This window comes from Syzygium oleosum, unplaced genomic scaffold, assembly GCF_021117445.2.
Source record: "Syzygium oleosum isolate NSW1041296 unplaced genomic scaffold, Sole_v2.1 Sole_v2.55, whole genome shotgun sequence".
Lineage (NCBI taxonomy): Eukaryota > Viridiplantae > Streptophyta > Magnoliopsida > Myrtales > Myrtaceae > Syzygium > Syzygium oleosum.
Window position 1 is genome coordinate 897807 of NW_026607539.1, and position 19505 is coordinate 917311.

Below are 19505 nucleotides of genomic sequence, written 5' to 3' on the forward strand. Positions count from 1 at the left end.
TTTTCTTTGGCTCATGGACATGACTATTCCTTCCAAGTAAATAGTAAACACGCAAAATGTATTACTCAAAAGTCAAATCTCCTAATTTGGCCTGACTCGGCTCCACAAGTTCCCTTATAGTTGTTGACGATGATACCATCGCTTTTTGTCAATCCTGATTTCATTACAAAACAATGGGTTCTGAATAACTAATTTATCATTATTAAGAGACTACATGGGACTAACCCTTTGAAGACATGATCATCGAATTAGTCAATTCACTATAGTCATCTCCAAAAAAGAAATCATGTAATGTTGTCCAGAGAAAAAAAAATAACTTTTTGATAGAAATGGTTGTCATTAATATGACAAAGTGTAAAGATAACATTAAAGAAGACAATTCACTACCAAACACAATGTCCAAGATACATGGATGGTGTGGAATGTTCTTGCCACAAGAACCATAACAAATAGTACGGAGTTTAAACCTATCAAAATGGGGTATAAGTCCATTTCTTAATCCACATATGATGGGTCGAGTTATTATATGAGTTAGTTATATTAAGTAAATATGTCATAAATGAGTTTAGAATGGTAGCCCAACATAATATGGTGGGTTTACAACTTCTTTAAACCCAACTCACCTCTATGTCTCTCTCTTCGTTCTCTCTCACCCTCACTCCGCGTTCTCACATCAATTTGGTTATGAGTTTTCTTAGATTTGAATAAATATGGAAGTGTTTTAGCGATATGGATCGGGTCTGGTATGTGTTGGATATGAATTGGGTCGAGTATGTGTCACTAAATTTGCATTTGTATGGAAATGGATCAAAACTGGTTAAATTGGTTTATTTGGGTCGGACTATTTTTTATCAGACTCAACCCACCCATTTGTTAGGTCTACAGATTTTGTCAAAAAGGCAAGATCAATTCTTTTTCCCAACCACCTGTTGGTTCAACCCCTCAACCTGTATCCGCACACCAAACCGGTTCATTGACAAGTCTCCATTTGAATATTCTAAATTCTAGAGTGAGTACTCATGTTTCTGGCGTCCTAAGGGCCTGTTTGGTAACCATCTTATTTTTTATTTTCTGCTCTATTGTTCCTCGGAAAAGAAAATGAACAGAAATCCGTTTGGTAACGTCAGCTAATTTTTCTATTCGCCGGAATAAATCAATGGCCAGGGAATAGATTTGAAACAGAAACAAGAAGTAAAAAAAACCTACTTCTTTGTTCCTGGGATCAATTTTTGAAACAAGGTCATTTTCTTTTTTTTCCTTCCTTCTTCATCGTCCTCTAGCCGATCGCCGACCTCGGCAATGGTCGGCAAGGTCGGTATTGGGTGATCTTGGCCCTCTCTCACCCCAAAAACTAGCTCAAAGGGTGAGGCTTTCCCTCAGACTTATAAACTGACCACCAGCCCATTCCACAACCGATGTGAGACAACCTTAACAGTCGGCCTCGCCCAAGGCCGGCCCTTGTCTTTGGCCGGTCACCGGCCATCGCCGAGGCTCGGCGATCGGCCAGAGGAGGAAGAAGAAGGGAGGAAAAAAAAAATAGAAAAATCTCATAAAATTATTTAAAAACTAAAAAAAATTCTACGTCACAAAAAATTTTTGGGGTCGTACAAGCTTTTCTGTTCTTTTTACTATTTTGACAATATAAATTTTGTATAATTATCAAACGCGTTCTTTTGTTCAAAAACTCGTACAGGGAATAGAAATAAAAAAAAATATTTCTGAAAAGAAATTACTTTCGAGAGCAAATATGTTGCCAAACGCACCCTAAATTGAACTAACATATAAATTTTAGAAAGTCTATGTCAAGTTAGCCGTGGACTTGAACAAAGAAACTAATCCTTCACAAAAACCAACATCTCTAGCTGAACTAGTGCCAAGTACGCCATTGCCAAGCGAGCCATTCCTTTTTTTGTTAATTAAATAGGATTTAACTAGTTGTTCATAATAAGTAGATATTCATTGCACAATTCCCATTCTACCAAAACAAAATAAATCAATGATGTTACCAAAAAATTTTCATTATCGCATAACAAAAGTAAAAAAGCGCGGGATGGTCACTATTATTGACCAATGTTGTGAGCTGCGTTCAAGGGTTGTTGACACCTAAATTTTGGTTGCTCCATTATTCATCACATAAAAATTAGGAATGGACCGTGATTTCTAAATAAAAATATCAAAAATACATTAGGCTAAAGAAAATGTTTGGAAATTAGGTTAAATAACCTTGTTTTGACTACAAATTAGTTGAGATTGGCTTGGAAATCACTGCACTGAACCACATCATATAACTTCTGACCACCTACGTTTTGTTAAGGAAATTTTCTAATAGATTTTGAAGTTGATAAAACTGTCCATGAAAAGTTTGTAAGTCTGATATGTGCTCTGAAGTATTTGGATCCATGTAGATATATTCTGAAAATAGCAACTTTAATATTTCGAGAGAACTAAACTTTCTGAACACTCAGACTTTACCAAGCCTAGAAGGAAGACTTCAGACTTTACGGGATTCAGAACGAGTACTTCAGACTTTACTGATAATGTAACAGTCTGAATTTTCGATCCTTTTCCCGGGATTTAAGAAATAAATTTGACCAATGCACTATAGTGAGGTCTCACCCGGAAATGCGCATTCACGGGATGCTAACCTTAGGGGTAGGGCCGTTACGGGATTGAGTTCGCACGACCAAAGAACTCGACCTGGGTTCGACTTCGACCATATCGATTGACGAGGAAATGTTTTGAGCCAACCGAGACCAATCTATTTGATTGATCGTGTCCAAAGGGCACTAGTGAGACCCTCGCAATTATATGACAACCGAGGTCGTCCCGGTGGAGTAAACTTAAACGTGATTTGACTTAGTGTCGGTCACGGGTCGAGAGCGCGTAATTCCAGAGAGCCACCCGTTAGCCAGAGATAAGCTAAAGTTGCTATTGCTCGATTTTAGTCATTTCTTGGAATTCGGGCCCGGGAATCGAGAATTTTGAAAGTGACAATTTTGGATGGCCGATGACGTTTTTGGCTTGGCCAACCTTGGGGCCACCCATTTCTGCGAAAAAATGGATTTCGGTCCGGGGCCGGAAAAATTACGGTTTTGCCCCTGTGGGCACCGAGGCTGGATTCGAAGGCCGTTTGAGGTTATTTTTCGCGGCCAAGGTCATTTTGGGGTGGCCACGCACATTCAGAGTGGTTTTGGCCAAAAATTGGAATTTCGACAAAAATTGGAAAAATAATATTATTTTATTCCCGAGACTTTGACGTGGATTTTCGAGGGCTTGCGCGATGAATTTCGCGATTCCGACGCCATATTATGTTGGCCACGCACATATGGAACACGTATGTGCGAAAATTGGAATTTCGGTTCGGGATCGGAAAATTACGAAAATGCCCCTAGGCCATTTTTTATTAATTCCGAAAATTGGATTTAATTTTGGGATTAACCAAGGTGAGTTAGGCTTAACTCAGGTCTGGTCAACCATGGTTAAGAGCAAATGACCATTCTACCCCTAAATTATTGGATTGGATCAAATTTGGGCCCTTGGATTAGGGGCAAAATTGTCCAATGGGCCTAGATTGTGACACTTGGATCCCACTAAGCCATCTTTGACCTATTTGACCAGACCCTCTCTCTCTCCTCTCAGCTATTCGGTCATTTTCCCCCGTGCAAGTTCTTCTTCTTCTCCGTTTCTTGTTCTGCAGTTCGGTTTCTGCCATTTCCGGTACTGTTCACGCCGGAACAGTACCAGCCGGAGCTGTTCCCACCAAGCCAGCACCACCATCAACCATTTCCACCTCTGTGCAGCCACCACAGCCCCAGTTTTTGTCCAAAACAGCCTTGTTTCTCCGTTTTTCTCTTTCCCGGTCTGCAAACAGTACCGCCGGAGCTTCGCCGGAGCTCCGATCGCCGTTCCGTCGACACCCAGCCGTCCAACCTCGCCGTACGTCGCCGTCCAGCGTAGTCCGTACAGTGTCCGTACGGGGGGGTACTGTTCACCCGTCCGTACGAATCACTGTTCACGCCGGGCCGTCGGACGCCGCGGCTGTCACCGGCACCTCTCCGGCCACCGTCCCAGCCTGTCCGTACAGTGTCCGTATGGGGGGGTACTGTTCACCGTCCGTACGGATCACTGTTCACGCCGGCCGTCGGACGCCGCGGCTGTCACCGGCACATCGCCGGCCACCGTCCCAGGCCTGTCCCCCGTACGGTGTCCGTACGGAAGTACTGTTCACCGCCGTACGGGGGGGATCACTGTTCACGCCGTCCGTACATCGCCGGCGACGCTGCTGCCGCTGTCCCGGCCCGTTCCAGCCCCGTTCTGTGTCGCCTTTTTTGGGTAAGTGTTTTCCCCAAATGTCATTTAGGACCTCGGGTATTTCTAGACTCGTTTGAAATTCGGTTTAAGTGATTTTAGGGACTGTTTGCTGGCTGTGATATGCCGTGTGATGTGCTGTGAGTGGCTGTTCGATACGCAGTTAGTACCGTTAGGACCGGCTCGTAATTTTATGAAAGTGCCGTGAAGAGCCGGGAGTGAGATATGGTGATTTTGAGGGCGAAAAAGACTGATTGATGGCTGTGATGTGTGGTTTTAGGTGCTGTGGGGTGCTGTTTGTCGTGTGGTTAGTACTGTTAGGTCCGTCCCGAGATTTTGTGAAATTGTCGTGAAGGGCCTGAACTGATTTGATAACGTTTGGGTGTGGAGAAATGCCAGTTTGTGTGTTGATCGTGTGTGTTGTGATATGACTGTGTGGTTGTGGCCGATTTGGGATTGTGCTTGGGCTGATTGTGGACTGGCCATGTGTCGCGTGTGTGTGGCCGTGAAGTGTGGTGGTGTGGTAGTGCATTCGCGTATTGTATTCGCATGCCAACAATGTGTGATTGGGTGTTCGTGCGGTGTTTGTGTGACGAGGTTGTGTAAATGTGAAATGTGTGTGAAGTGTGTATGTTTGGCAGTGTGTTTGTGTGGTGGCGTGGCAAGTGTGGTTTGAGTGGAACGAGGGTACGGAAATGTAGGATTGGTTGGAAAGGTCCGTCCTGAGGCGTGTACGTTTACGCGGGACGATGCCGTCCCTGACGAGGTGACGATGCCCGGCCCGACGGGGTGTCGATGCCTGACGTGGTCAGAAGACCGTTGGCCTGATGCGTTTTACGCGGGCGCGGTAGAAGGAAAGTGTGTGTAGGATTCCGTCCTGAGGCGTGTACGTTTACGCGGGACGATGCCGTCCCTGACGAGGTGACGATGCCCGGCCCGACGGGGTGACGATGCCTGACGAGGTCAGAAGACCGTTGGCCTGATGCGTTTTACGCGGGCGCGGTAGTGGTGGAAAGGTTGAGAATGAGTGGGATTTGGCAAGACAAGCGAGAGGATTGTGGAAAGTGACGCATGGTGTGAGTAGCGTGCGAGTGTGTTTGTATCGCGTGATGTGATGCTTAATTATGGGGTAGAAACCGCTAGGCACGGTATGGGACGTGCCCAAGTGGTTTCGTCTTATAATTGAGGCACGCGCGTCCGTGATTCCTTCTTTGTGATGTGTTGGTTGTGTTATTGTCTAACGTGCGGTGAACGTGCGTGATGGATTCCAGGTAGGGTCGCATGTGATTGTTAGTTTGGCCGATCGTTGTGTGTTATGTGTGTTTTCGTCTAGCGGTACGTGAGTGCCTACGTGGGGTTTGGGGTTGTACACTTATTGAGATTCGTATCACGGTTGTATAACCGCCACTTTCAGACCCCCGGCCCTAAACCTGGGAAGTGCGCCTTTTCTTTTTGGAAGTCCGGGGAGCTGCTGTTGGTGCCCAGTGGAGCTGCAGGTGAGTTCCAGAGTTTCAAGCCAGAAATTCAGAAGCAGAATGGAAGAGGGCGACCCTTAGGTTTTTCCCTAGGGTGTTTTAGGGGTTGTATAACTTGGGTTATCCGATAGTGAAGTTAAGATAACCAAACCCTTGAACTTTTGTTTAAACGGTGACTGAGGATGTTAGTCTGTATTTATGTCTGTAATATGATGTTTGTATATTTGGTGTTGTATGAATATGTGGTTGCTGGATTGTTCTCGTTGTTCTACCCCGTTGTCGTCATTATTTGTCCGGGGTTTTGTTATTCGCTTCCGCATGTGGCTCTGATGTTTGGGTTGGGTCGGCGACGTTCCTGGGACGTCGCATCATTTCGACCGGAGCAGGGGATGTCGCGAGCTCGATGGGGTTCGGGGCGTGACAGATAAAGTCATTTAAACTCATAGAGAACTTCAAACTCTACTTCTAAAAGGTTTAGACCTTACTAAAGACCCATACTGACTTAAGATCTAGATGTGAAGTAAAAACCAGAAGTTATCCAGACTCTGAAACTACTTAAAATGAACATAACGGCTAGTGATCTGGCATGGATTTCACATGAAGGAAAGTTTGATTGACTCAATCTTAAAAGGCTATAATTGATTGACAATCAAATATTAAGGCAAGTATATCTCACAACGGATAAAGCTCTACTTATGGAAACCAAGATTCTTATTGTATAGGCAACCAGATTCAGCGGGATTCAGATTTTGTCAACTAACGGCTACTCAATCAATTTTATACAAATCGGTCCAAGTTGAAGATTGGAAGATGATCCTCTGATGATTGTCCAATGGCTAGTTTGGAAGTGGAGGAGTATAAAAGAAGATTAACGAAAAATAGAAGGTAGAGAACGAAATCAATAATCAACAAATCCAAAGTCTGAGCATTCTCCGATTTTACTACTTGTCATTCCTAAGCCAAACACTGAGATCTTGAGAGACATTTTGTAAGAGTGATTGTGTGAGATAGAGAGTTCTATCATTCACAGAGTGATATCACTCAGAACTTGTAATCTCTTTGATCATATAGTGGAATCGAGTCAGTAGACTATCAGCGTGGGAGAGTGAACGTAGGCTTAATCTAAACCGAACCATTATAATCTTCTGTGTGCAGTTTTTCTATCCCTAAATTCCTATATATATATATATATATATATATACTGCATACTAACACATTTGTCACAAAGTCTGATCCGAATCTAATTATTTTTCAGACTTTAATATTGATTAATTGTTTCCGCTTTAAAAATTGATCAAAAAGTTTTAGATCACCTATTCACCCTCCCCCCCCCCCCCCCCCTCTAGATGATCCTTGTAAGATACATCACGTTTTAGTTTTTGCTCGAGGTCCATATGAAATTAACACGAGATTCACCAAAATCAAATGCTTTGATATGGACTGGCTGTATGTAATAATAAGATTTTCGTCGACTCAGCCCTTTCATACTATAATAATATTACAACTGAAAATTAGTGAGGGGTTGTGCCTTGAGGTCTTTCTTTTTTCTTTTTTGAATTTCTAAGCAAATAAAGATTATATCCGTAATCCACCAAGGTGGTGTTTCTCTTGCTTTATGAATGTTCGATTCACGTCGTGAGCGAACCACTGAATGGCTCATGCCATGTTGCCTAGTTACGGAACACTTTGTGTGCAGAGACTTCCTGACTACTAACATCTAGGTAGAGCTATGACGAATGGCTCACCAATTTCGAGGCTTTTAGGTCGCACGTGATGCAAAGTAACTATGACTCGAACAAAATATTTCGTAACCAATGTAAGACCTTTATGGTAATGCTAGAGGAGGTCATCGGCACTAATTAACCATCCTTGCTCTATTACTTCTAGGGGAAAAAAAGAGATCATATCCATAATTGACCAATACACAATCGAATCGACAATATACAAATGCCTAGAAGGTCCAAAAACATAATAGAATACACAAAGCCACGGAGGGCCCATAAAGATACATACAAGAGCAATGGCCGAAAAGGCCCACATGAAGAGAAGCCTTGTTCGAGTGGAAAAAGAAAAGGGCAAAGCTTTTTGACTAGAGAGAGAAATTAATGCCCATACACTACAAAAAGCACTTCCCGTGTTAAATAGGGAAAACGACACGAATTGTTCATGAATTTTGATCCAAAGTATGAAGAGAAACCTTGTTCGAGTGGAAAAAGAAATGGGCAAAGCTTTTTGACAAGAGAGAGAAATTAATGCCCATGCACTACAAAAAGCACTTCCTGTGTTAAATAGGGAAAACGACACAAATTGTTCATGAATTTTGATCCAACGTACAATATCATTCTTGAACTTTTAATTTATTCAATGTGATCCTCTAACTATTAGTAATTTTTAATTTGTTTAACGTGATTTTTTAACAATTAATAATGTTCAATCTAGTCCCCGGGTAAATCCAATTCTTTTTCTCCACTCCTTATCATGATTGTTTTGTCCTTGTTCTTGGCTTTCCTGGCTTATCTCTATGCCTTCCATCAGTTTCTCTTCCGAGCTCATTCTCTCTTCTCTCTCACCGTATGAAAATATTTAATATCGTCCCTCCATTAATTTAAGCTAATGGAATATGTTGATGTGATTTTCAATTCATTAAATTTGAATGGTGGACAATAAAAGAAACTTACACGTGAATTATCCAAGTAAGATAGTCATTCAAAATCGGGATATAATAATCCATATCACCAAATTATGATGGACATAATGACGTCCTAATTTTCCTTTTATAAAGTAGATAAATGTGTTGACTCATCATTTTAAAAATCCAACTCAATATATAATAATCCACATCATCAATTAACATTGAGCATGGACAAGAACTACATTGAACATTTACTTATAGTTTAGGGACCACATTAACTAAATTAAAAATTTATGGACGACATTGCATATTGACCAAAATTCAGTGGCATTTTATGTCATTTTCCTAATTAAGTACCAGATCTTTAGACGTCTTTTTTTTTAAATTATGATGTTTATTCCATATATGCATAACATGATATTTCAAATGATATATATTTTCATTTTAAAGATATTTTTTCGTCATCCATTATTTTTCTGAAGTTTAATCTAATAAGAGGTAGAAGTTTATGTACCATAAATCTCGGAAATATTACTAATTTAGTACTAAAACCATTATACGGATTCCAATGTAATTATAAACTTTTAATGTAGTTGTTAACATTTGCGCAAATTTTAACAAACTTATTTCAGCCAAATATCGCCCGGAATTGCTGATATGGCGGTCCAGTCATCATCGCCCGTCCTACGTATCACAGTCAGCGATCTGACCAGAACAAGTTTACTAAAAAACAAGTCCTTTTGAGTAATTTTTTGTATTTTCTGATTTTTTTTCTCTTCTTTTCATTCTTTTCTTTCCTTCTTTTACGTGCTACCCCTTCATCTCCTTCACATGAACATTGAAATGAAGTGCTCGTTGTTGACTGGTAACTCCATTGGCGATCGGGCTCAGTTGTGAATTCCAGCAACTCCTGCTCTGTTTGCCTTTGAGCTCGGCAGAGATACAAAGGCTGCGAGCTCTCTGCTGAGGTACTGGAGTACCCCGAATGAGGAGGTTGTGGAAGAGCGTGCTTGGCTGAGGAATTTGGTCGAACAGGCGGTGCGCCTATCTCAAGTTGCCAGAGGGCGAAACAGCCACGAAGCGGAGATCGTCGGAGGGCATGGCAGGGGTTGAAGTCGAGCAGTGAGGAGACGTAGGGCTTGGTGGCAGCGGCAGAGACGGTAATGATGGCAGATGAATGGTAACAAAGAAATCTGAGGGAGAAGATGAACAGTAACCAAGAGAAAAAAAAATCTCAAAAATTCAACAAATTCACTTGGTTTTGGGTAAATTTATCCACATTTTATTGCCAGCTGCCACATAAGATGGCCAGTAATAACTAGACCGCCGCGCAAGTAATTTCAAGCAAAAATTGACCAAAATAGTTACATCATATATTCTCGCAAATGTTTAATACTATATTAGAACAATTAAAAAGTTCATGACTACATAAGAATCCAAACAATAGGTTTGTAACTAAATTAATAATTTTCTAGGATAATTGTCCAAAAAGTCCCAAATATATTGTACGACAGCCAATTCAGTCATAAACCTTTCAATTGTGCCAATTCAGTCCTAAACCTTTTAGCGATTTGTCAATTTAGTCATAAACTTTTCAACGGTGTCAATTTAGTCATAAACATTTTTTTTAAGTTTGCCAATTTAGTCCTAAACCTATGATTTTGATAATTGGTGGAAATGATTACATTGACAAATTATCAAAAAATTTAAGACTAAATTGGCAAATCGTTAAAAATTTTAGAACTAAATTGGTACAATTGAAAGATTTAGGACTGAATTGGCCACCGTACAATAGATTTAGGGCTTTTTTTACAATTTTCCCGTAATTTTCCCTACAAATCTAAGATTGATATTAGTTCTGTTGTGAAACAGATTCTATATATATTTGGTCGAATTTTTCAAAATATTTTGATTCGCTGAATCCAACTGCTTGAGTAAAATAATTAATAGTTAATATTAGAAATAATTTATTTATCAAATAAAATATATGATGTTGATTTGTTTTTGAATTAGGTAGATTTCGGTATTTAATGAAACTTTCTTATACCTTATCTGAAGATACTTTTTTGTTATTCATTTTTGAAGATTTAATCTACTGAGGGGTAGACTTTTAAACACGTGTGGAATATTTTCTCTTTATTCATTTTTTTAAAAAATTTAAACTCAATAAGAGATGAAAATCTGATGTTAATCATTAGCTAGTGCTGATTGATCGATTTTAAGCCACATGGCAAACTATATCGTGCGGACGGGCAGTCACAGACGTAAAGTGAACTGCCACGTGACGAGCGCTAGAGCGAATATTCTCTCAGTTTCGGTCTCAATTTATTTGCTTTTGGTCAATCCTAACTCATTACTAAGAGAGACACTAAACTTGTTAAGAGGACAATCCTTGAGACATTATTAGTCCTGTAAATTTACGTTCACATACAAAGAAAAAACTGAGCATGAATGATCTAATATGCCAAAGAGACTCACTAATCACCGCTGAATAATAATGACAACATAATTGACACTTCCTATAAAGGGCAAATTACATTTTTTTTTTGTTTCCTGAAGTAGAAGTCACTATCAACTTGAACAACTCTTGCTAACAAAATACAAATTCTTCAGCAGAACACCACTTACCTGTATGACTTAGCCATCATATGTACTTTCGCTTTCACTTCAATGGGACATTATCTAACAATAATGTCCCTAAACCTATTAAGTTGGGTGCCAAAATAAGACATTAAAAACTACCTCCGATTCGCCGATTTCGACTATGATACCGAGTACCTCCTGTTCCGGGAAGGCGTCGACTTCGCTTCGTCCGCATTACCATTGCCAGAGCCGAGACTCTCGGAGGAATCCGAGCCGCTGTTGTTTTCGCTCTGGCTTTTGCTTGAGAACATCTTCATGAACACTTTCTTCGACCGGAGCAGCCCCTTCATCTTGGTTATCGTGGCCTTGTCCACGCTGGGCTTTCCGTCCCCGTTCCTCTCGGACCCTCCTCGGGCCCCGATGCTCAGCCGCAGCGAGGCCAGCTCGGTCTTGAGGGCCTTGAGCTCTTCCGCCGTGGCCACGGCGTCCCAGTCTTCCTCTGTGTTGGTCGTGGCGGACCTCGAGCTTCCATGGGACCCATTGTTCAGCTCCCGAAGGCTTTTGGGGAGGTCTGGGGTGCTGCTCCCAGATGACGCAGCCACCCTGACCAGCTCAAAGAAGAGCACTTGCACGACGACGCGCAAAGGGAGCCTCTCATTTTGCACGGCGTGCATGCACGCATCGACCGAGAGCTTCTTGCAGTCCATCAGTTTGCAAATCCTCTTCCTCTCACTCTTGGTGATCCCAGGATGCTCCTGCATTGATGTCAGTTCAACACAAATCATCAACATTAATGATCCCAAATCAGAATTCGCGTTTCTTTGGTAAGACGGATCGAAATCAGATCTTTTTGGAATAAACTTAACAGTTCGAAATGCTCCACGTGCTTCAGATATAAGTACATCCTAAAGTCCATGAGAAAACGAGAACAGCATGAAACTGTTACCTTGAGATACATGTCGATGGCTCGGTAAAGTCCATCATGGGAAGGCCGAGGAACACTTGACATCATCTCAGCAAGTTCAACAAACTTGGACAAAGGCAGGTTATGATCTTTCGATATTTCAGCGAGGTATGCATCAATTAGTTTTGCCACCATCAGCTTGGAAGCATCGGACAAGATCCCCAGCCTCCTCATGCCTGGCAGCTCATGTTCTTCTTCAACGGACTCGATCTCCTGGCTCTCCCGTGACAAGAATTCCTCAACTACAGCAATTACAGTGCCAGCATCGTACATCATACTTTCTCCTTCTGGTGCCCGTATCAGGAGATCATTCACATTAGCCTCCTCTAATTGCTGTCCTATCTTCCTAATCAAGTCCCTTTTCGCCGTCTCCCTTGAATCGACACAAATGGCCGCCTTTAACAACTTGAGCAAGAAACTACAGGAGATGCTCCATTTCTCTCCAGGTAACAACCGCACGACTGTTTCTACCACCAGCCGATACTTCGGTGTATCTATGCACTTGCTCATACCTTTGCTGATCCCAGGCAACCTTCTGTAAGCATAAGCTTTCAGTGCTTCACCGATGATTTCGCCAGGAAGTATCCCTTTCATTTTGATATTCATCAAAACACGCTTGTATAACTCGATCTCGAGCTCACAAAGATCCTCGACCCACCAGTCCTTTGGAACCACACGAGTTCGGACACCATTTGAGTCCATCCCATTTTCCTCTCCCAGCTTCTTCCGGTTGTAGGAGTAGGACCAATCGACCTTGGAGATGTCAACACAGGCCTTCCCTGCAATCAACTCAATACTTTGATTCACCAACTTCAATTCCTCAGAATGTGGTAATAAGGATTTTGTGGTCTGAAGAACGATGATCGAATCCTTCCAACTACGGAAAATGCTAGAGCTAAGAAAAACTTCAATCTTGTAGATAAGATTCCCCTTTTCAACTGTCTCGTACATTTCTAAGCACTCGGCGGCACACCTCGCAGCGACGACATTGTAGGCATTTAGGGTGACAGTCATGCCATAACAGAACTTGGCGCAGACCTCAAATGAGGCAGGACCACCGGGAATGTCCGAGATGTTGACTTCATCGCTGTCATCATTATTGGTAGCTGCGACCAGTTTCTGCAGAAGTGCGCTCTTTGACAGAAGAGGAAACTGCAACAAGCAGGTAAATTCCTTACTAAGATAGAAGTTCCAAGTCATTACAGGATACATTAACGACTAGACTACTCTATGTGATCAAAGTTGAAGTTTATGCAAGGGCAAGTTTATGCACTGATTGGTTCATCAGAAGAATTCATAGTTCAATTACAATTGCTTAATCTGCCAATTTTCAACTAAGGAAACAAATTATACGGTCCGGCTTGCCATGGAAATTGGTTTTTGATGGAAGAAATTTAATCTATACCATTGTCCACGGGAATCTGAGGAGTCCAACGCAGTAGTCAAGCTAGATAGGAGACCTATTGTAGTGCTAAGAAGTTATAACAAGTGTTTGCTTTGCACAGAATTACGTATGGCAACCTCATTTCAAATAAAGTAGCAAGAGAAGTAGGCCAAAACTTTGCTTCTTACTTTATCATGACATGGCTAGACATTAACGCGACGGCAACAGAACCTTAAAAGGTAATTTCAGCACTTTGATTATGCGAGGCAAAATAAGCCGAGAAAGTCGCCAAGCCATTGCTTTTTTTGTTGTAGTTGTATGAAAAGGGTACCGAGTTGACCATACCTTATGCAAGTAGAACTTTACACTCCCAACACTAACAGTGATATCAGTTGCCAACTCACTTGAAACGTACCTGCACGTTGTCATGCCCCCTTATAGCGTTATTCAAAAGAGCAAATAAACCGATACGACCATGCAGACATGATTTCCAGAATGAACGTTCACAACATAATGCGCGAAAGTCGAGCACTTCAAGGCATGGCTGATTAAAAAAAAAACTCCACATGAAGTTGCAAAGGCATGCATTGGCCTATCAAGAATCTCCCCCACTTACAAAACACAGAACAATTTCAATTTACTTGCCAATTGAACTGCTTGAGATGGAGAAAACCCATAAAACATACACAGAAGTCAAGTCTTTTGAAGAGAAAATTTGTGCAAATGTTGAATACTGTGGACTGCTGTCGATGAATAAAATGTCATCAAGACAGCGTTTGCGAATAGCTTTTATAGCGGCTTGTGCGTGTTGAATAAAATGTCTGTTCTTTGTAGCAGCAACATCCACAACATTCGTTTGCTTTTTGAATTTAGAGAAAGAAATTTGTTCTCATCCATCAAGCTCGTTTCGCTTTCAAACTGCATAAACTCAACAAACTTTTTGCACAAATATAATATCTCATGCAATATATTATGCTCTTTCTTAGAATAAAATTGAATAGCAATTATAATAATATCAAAATATTTAACTTATCCTTTCATAAGACGCATTAAGCGTTTGCTCAGAATATTTTGATATGCCTCCAATAATTTGTGAGAATATTGTACAAAGAGGAAATTTTCTATCCTTCGAAAATAATGCATAATCTTTTTGCAATATTAGGAACAAAATTTCCAAACTTCATATGGAAAGTCTCTTTTGCTACCTACAAATTATTGTAGAGGAGACAATATCTTTGCAAAATATAGAGAATTTCCTGTACATACCTTCCTCATATTTGCGAATCAAACTTGACAATTATAAGATATCTTCTAAGAATATGGCAAGTGTATGCAATAATAGCTTTCAAGATGAAAAGATTCTCCTTTAGCATAAATCTCAAATGCATAAAGATAATATAACATTAACGAATTTTGTAAAAGGAATGTAGATATTTTAAGCATTAAAACTCTGCAATATCTTACATGCATGGCACTACAAAAAAAACAAGGGTTTTGCCACGAATTTTGCCACAAAAAATTTGGCAAAATTCGTGGCAAAACGAATTTCCAACGAAATTAGCGACGAAAAAAAATTCGTCGCTAATTCGGCATCGCAAATTTTTGCGACAAAAAATTTCAATTTTCGTTGGTAATTTGCGACGAAAAAAAATTCGTGGCTAAATTTCGTGAGAAAATTCGTTGCAAAATTCGTCGCTAATTATTCATTGCAAAAATCGTGGCAAAATTCGTCGGTAATTTTCCGTGGTAAAATTCGTGGCAAAACGAATTTCCAACGAAATTAGCAACGAAAAACAATTTGTCGCTAATTCAGCGCCAGAAATTTTTGCGACAAAAAATTGTAATTTTCGTTGGTAATTTGCGATGAAAAAAAATTCGTGGCTAAATTTGTTGCAAAATTCGTCGCTAATTATTTGTTGCAAAAATCATGGCAAAATTCGTCAGTAATTATTCGTGGTAAAATTCGTGGCAAAACGAATTTCCGACGAAATTAGCGACGAAAAAAAATTCGTCCCTAATTTGGCGTCGAAAATTTTTGCGACAAAAAATTGTAATTTTCGTTGGTAATTTGCAATGAAAACAAATTCATGGCTAAATTTGTTCGTTAACGAATTTAACCACAGAAAAATAAAAAAATATATATTTTTTTTGAAAAAAAAAGTATATAAAAAAAATTCGTGACAAAATTCGTATCAAATTAGCCACATAAAAATAAAAAATATTTTTTTTTGAAAAAAAAATTGTATAAAAAAATTTTCGTTGCAAAATTCGTCGCAAATTCGCCACAAAAAATAAAAAAATTATTTTTTTGAAAAAAAATTATATAAAAAAAAATCCGTGACAAAATAAGTCACTAATTTGCCACAAAAAAATAAAAAGAATAAGGTTTTTTTGGTCACATTTTTTGCAACGAACTTATTCGTGGCAAAACTCATCACTAATTTGCCACGAAAAAATTTTACTTTTGCAACGAATATTGTTCCGGAACGAATTTAGCAACGAATATTGTTTAGGGACGATTTCGATTTTAATTTCTAGAATTTATATTTAACATTGATTAAGCAGTTAATAACATCAAAATATTATAATGATATATAAATAAAATACATTCATCAACATTTGCCACGCAAATGACAAAGTTCAAAGTAATTCACCTCCTTCATTGATGTCTAGATGATAATTTAGAAGCAACTATCAGTGTTTCCCTCTCGCCTACTCCCACTGTGTTCAACACAACATATCAAGACCGATTGAAAACTCAATAGCTTAGAGTAGATCGCATATTCTGAAGAGAGTGTGTTTGAAGGACTGCCACACATTGACGTTATTAAGTACTTCAAGCAATCTTCTTGGATCTGAACAGCCATCACGAAAGTATTCAGCGACCGCAATATTGTGGAGGACCTGCATTGCACTAATGTTTTAGCTCAGACCATGGTGATTTAGGCGAGTTATACAAAAAGAACGACTTCTTTATTCAAGAAATTCCATATATAAGCACTAAAAGAAAAGGCAAAGCACGCACAGTCAGGAACAGCCCAAGTGGATAGGAAGTCAGAATTTCAATCAAGACCCAGAAATTAAACCTCAAACCAATAGAAGATACAGCATGCTTACCATGTAGAAGAAAAGCTCACAACAGACCCAATGGATAACTAAACATGCGAATCCGAAACTAGAATTTGTTTACTGATCAAATAAAGTAAACTGTCTAAACTTAGGCATACAGAAAACAAATATGGTGCCATTATCGACTATACAGTGCAAGAGCTAACCCTTTTGGAAATTTGAACAATGCAAAAGCTAACCCTTTTGCTCGACATGTTCTTTTTAGATAAAAGGGTGAAGAATTTGTTGGTTGTCAGGTTTAATTTCTGATGAAAAACAGTGCAAAAGCTAACCATTTTGTTTCAAAGAGCAAGAGCTAAACTTGACAAAATGAAACTAACTTGCTATTGCCTCTGCCACCTATTACATGATTTTACAGTGTGAACCCAATGTCATCACAAGTTCTCACCAAAATGACAATCGAGAATGCAGCAGCAAAGTGTTAAACTAGAGTTGATATTTCTGTGTAAAACTCACTGAAAACCTGTTTACCACCAAAAGAGCTTACATACATCATCATGGACTCAGCAACAATTTAAAAGGTCAAATACAATCGGCACAGTAAAACATACCTGGTACATCTTTAATCCTGTTTTGTTATTTGAAGCAGGGTTGGCACTTCCAGGCTCCAATAAATCATCTTCCCCATTGGCAGCAAAAATCCCACTACCGGTGATTTCTTTCAACTTGTAGGCAGAACAAGACTTCCTAGAAGATTACAAAAGCACTATTCTATGAAGAAGAAGACAAGGAAAAAGCCACAATAAGCGGAGTCCAAGTGCAAAGGCATTATGAAAGCTTATGTAACTCTCTTGACAAGGAGGATATAAAAAGGTCACGTGTGTATGAGAGCGTGCCCACAACCAAACATGCATGCTTGTGCGCCTTTGTGTGGGTGCATGTGCATTTGTGCCAAATATCCATCCCCATTCTATATGTGTACGAAAAAAGATAGATAGGTAGCCAAGTAACTGGCTTTTTAGATGGACATGTTTGTGCGTGCATGTATTTGTAATTGTATATGTAATGACTTTTCTGTATGTACATGTTATCCATGGATTGAACCTTTTCCTAATCTAGCAACAAACAATTGTTTCTATTGCAGCACTTTTTAGAAGGATGTTGACGATGCACTATTTGTGACTTACCAATCCTCAGCAAAATGCCATCTCCTTTACATGAATGGACTAAGAACAACCTACTCTTACATGGACTAGAGCTTTCACATATCAATAACATATTTCACATATGCAAATTGAAAAGACATCGAAAATAAGTTCACATCAGCTAAGCACCTATTACAATTGTATCTAGATCAGAGTTCGGTAGATTGTCAATGGGATGATCAAATCGGCATTTTCATGACCGCAGAAGTTCAGCAGACATTGAAGGAGCCCCATATGATAGTCGCCAAAGAAATGTTTACTTCTCGAATCTGGACATCTAAGGAACTTACGCTGTCCATCTAATTACTATTAATTGAAGAGCCATTGAATGGAAGGGGAATGACCGGACTATCTCAGTTAGATATGAGGGTTTGCAATAGAATCAAGCTCAAGAGACCAACCAGACTTCTAAGGCCAAGGAAGATGAGCAAGCTCGACCTACCAAGGCATCTGAAGTTCTAAGATCCACCCAATTGACCAAGATTACTCCATCAACAGCCACCCCCAAAAAAATTTCCCTTCTTTTGTAATTTAAATGAAGGTGGTAAAGATTATCATGTTGGATTCAAAGTTTCTGCCTTCATTCCCCGCAGATCGATCACTACACATCCACATTGAACCTATATTACACAATCCAACCATAATTTCTAAAGAAAGAAAATCCAAAGCATTGGAGAACATGGAGAGAATGCGGACAAATAGGTAAAACGGCGGCGACCCATTCCGCCAAATGAAACATTGCATTTAAGGGGAAAAAACACAAAACGTCATCAACAAACAGGGAGAGGGGAAAGAAACCAAGAAGAGCAGATCTAACCTTTTGTTCAAATTCTCAGATTTCTCTGCAGTCACTTGGACCTCCAAACACCACCTTGCTGATCCCATCCGAAGGCTAACAGCATCATCCCCCCAGAACAACCCGTTAAAAAAGGAAAGCCCAAGAAGAGATAAAAAAAAAAAAAGGCAGAAGGTGATAGCGAACGCCGCACCTGGTGAGAGCGAGCATTGGAGCGAGAGGAAGCCGAACCGGGCGCGACCGAATCGTGGGGAGGCGGAGTCTCCGACCACGCGAGCAGATCTGAAGTCGAAGTGTGAGGCTTCCTCACCGGCGTGCTCCTCTCCATTTTCTTCCTTTTCCCCAGAAAAAAAAAAAAGGAAGAACACCCAAGAAAGAACTCACGCCGATTCGAGCCTCGCCCCGCTCTCGCTCTCCGCGAACGCGGTCCCGAAGAACGGGCTCCGCGCGGCGATGCAGAGCCCGCCGATCCCGCCCCCGACCACCACGCAATCAACCAGTCCCCCGCCGGCGGCCCTCAGCAACGAAGTACCGGATCCCGGCCTCGCCCATGGCCACCGCTCGTCCTCGCCGTCGCCCAGATCTAGGCGACGGCGAGGTCGAACAGCCATGGGCGAGGTCGAGCGGCGGCCATGGGCGAGGCCGCTCGACCTCGCCTAGATCTGGGGCGAGGGAGGGCTGGTGGGCGCAGAACGGGCGTATGGCAACGGAGGAGGAGGCGACGGCGATGGCGGTGAGGGTGGCCATCATGGCTGGCGGAGGGGAGGGGGGAGCGACGGAGAGGTGTTTGGCGGAGGGGGGGATCTGAGGAATAGCAGAGAGAGAGAGAGAGAAAAAAAAAATTAGGGTGAGGGCGGGCAGATTTGAGAGAGGGCGGGAAGCAAAATCAGCGACGAACATTATCTTTTGTGGCTAATTAGCGACGAAAAAAAATTGGTCGCTAATTAGCCACGAATTTAGTGACAAATTTGACCTCACAAATTTTAAAAAATTAAAAAAATTTGTGAAGAATTATTTTTCGTGGCTAATTCCGTCGCAAATTAGCCACGAAAAATAATTCGTCGCAAAATTTTTTCCTTTTTTTAAATT

The 19505-nt window shown here is 40.7% G+C and overlaps 2 protein-coding genes across 5 annotated transcripts; both read right to left on the bottom strand.

Annotated features, from left to right (window-relative positions):
- Positions 1-10886: 10886 nt before the first annotated feature.
- On the bottom strand, positions 10887-13996 carry LOC130136919 (BTB/POZ domain-containing protein NPY2-like). The gene is made up of 3 exons (XM_056307527.1): positions 13692-13996; positions 11945-13114; positions 10887-11753 (listed from the first exon to the last, which is right to left on the bottom strand). The coding sequence occupies exons 1-3, from the start codon at positions 13773-13775 to the stop codon at positions 11178-11180; spliced, it is 1830 nt and encodes a 609-aa protein (XP_056163502.1). The 5' UTR covers positions 13776-13996; the 3' UTR covers positions 10887-11177.
- Positions 13997-15915: 1919 nt separating this feature from the next.
- Positions 15916-19002, bottom strand: LOC130136922 (uncharacterized). 4 transcript variants are annotated; one of them, XM_056307534.1, is made up of 5 exons: positions 18610-19002; positions 18438-18512; positions 17027-17162; positions 16161-16250; positions 15916-16125 (listed from the first exon to the last, which is right to left on the bottom strand). In XM_056307534.1, exons 1-5 carry the CDS (start codon positions 18624-18626, stop codon positions 16105-16107), a joined length of 339 nt encoding a protein of 112 aa, XP_056163509.1. In that variant the 5' UTR covers positions 18627-19002; the 3' UTR covers positions 15916-16104. The 4 variants fall into 4 exon arrangements, 3 of the variants coding, with proteins under 3 accessions (XP_056163509.1, XP_056163510.1, XP_056163508.1); XR_008815614.1 differs by having other exon boundaries at positions 15916-16250; positions 17027-17186; positions 18610-18992; XM_056307535.1 differs by having other exon boundaries at positions 15916-16260; positions 18610-18999.
- Between the last annotated feature and the right edge of the window lie 503 nt (positions 19003-19505).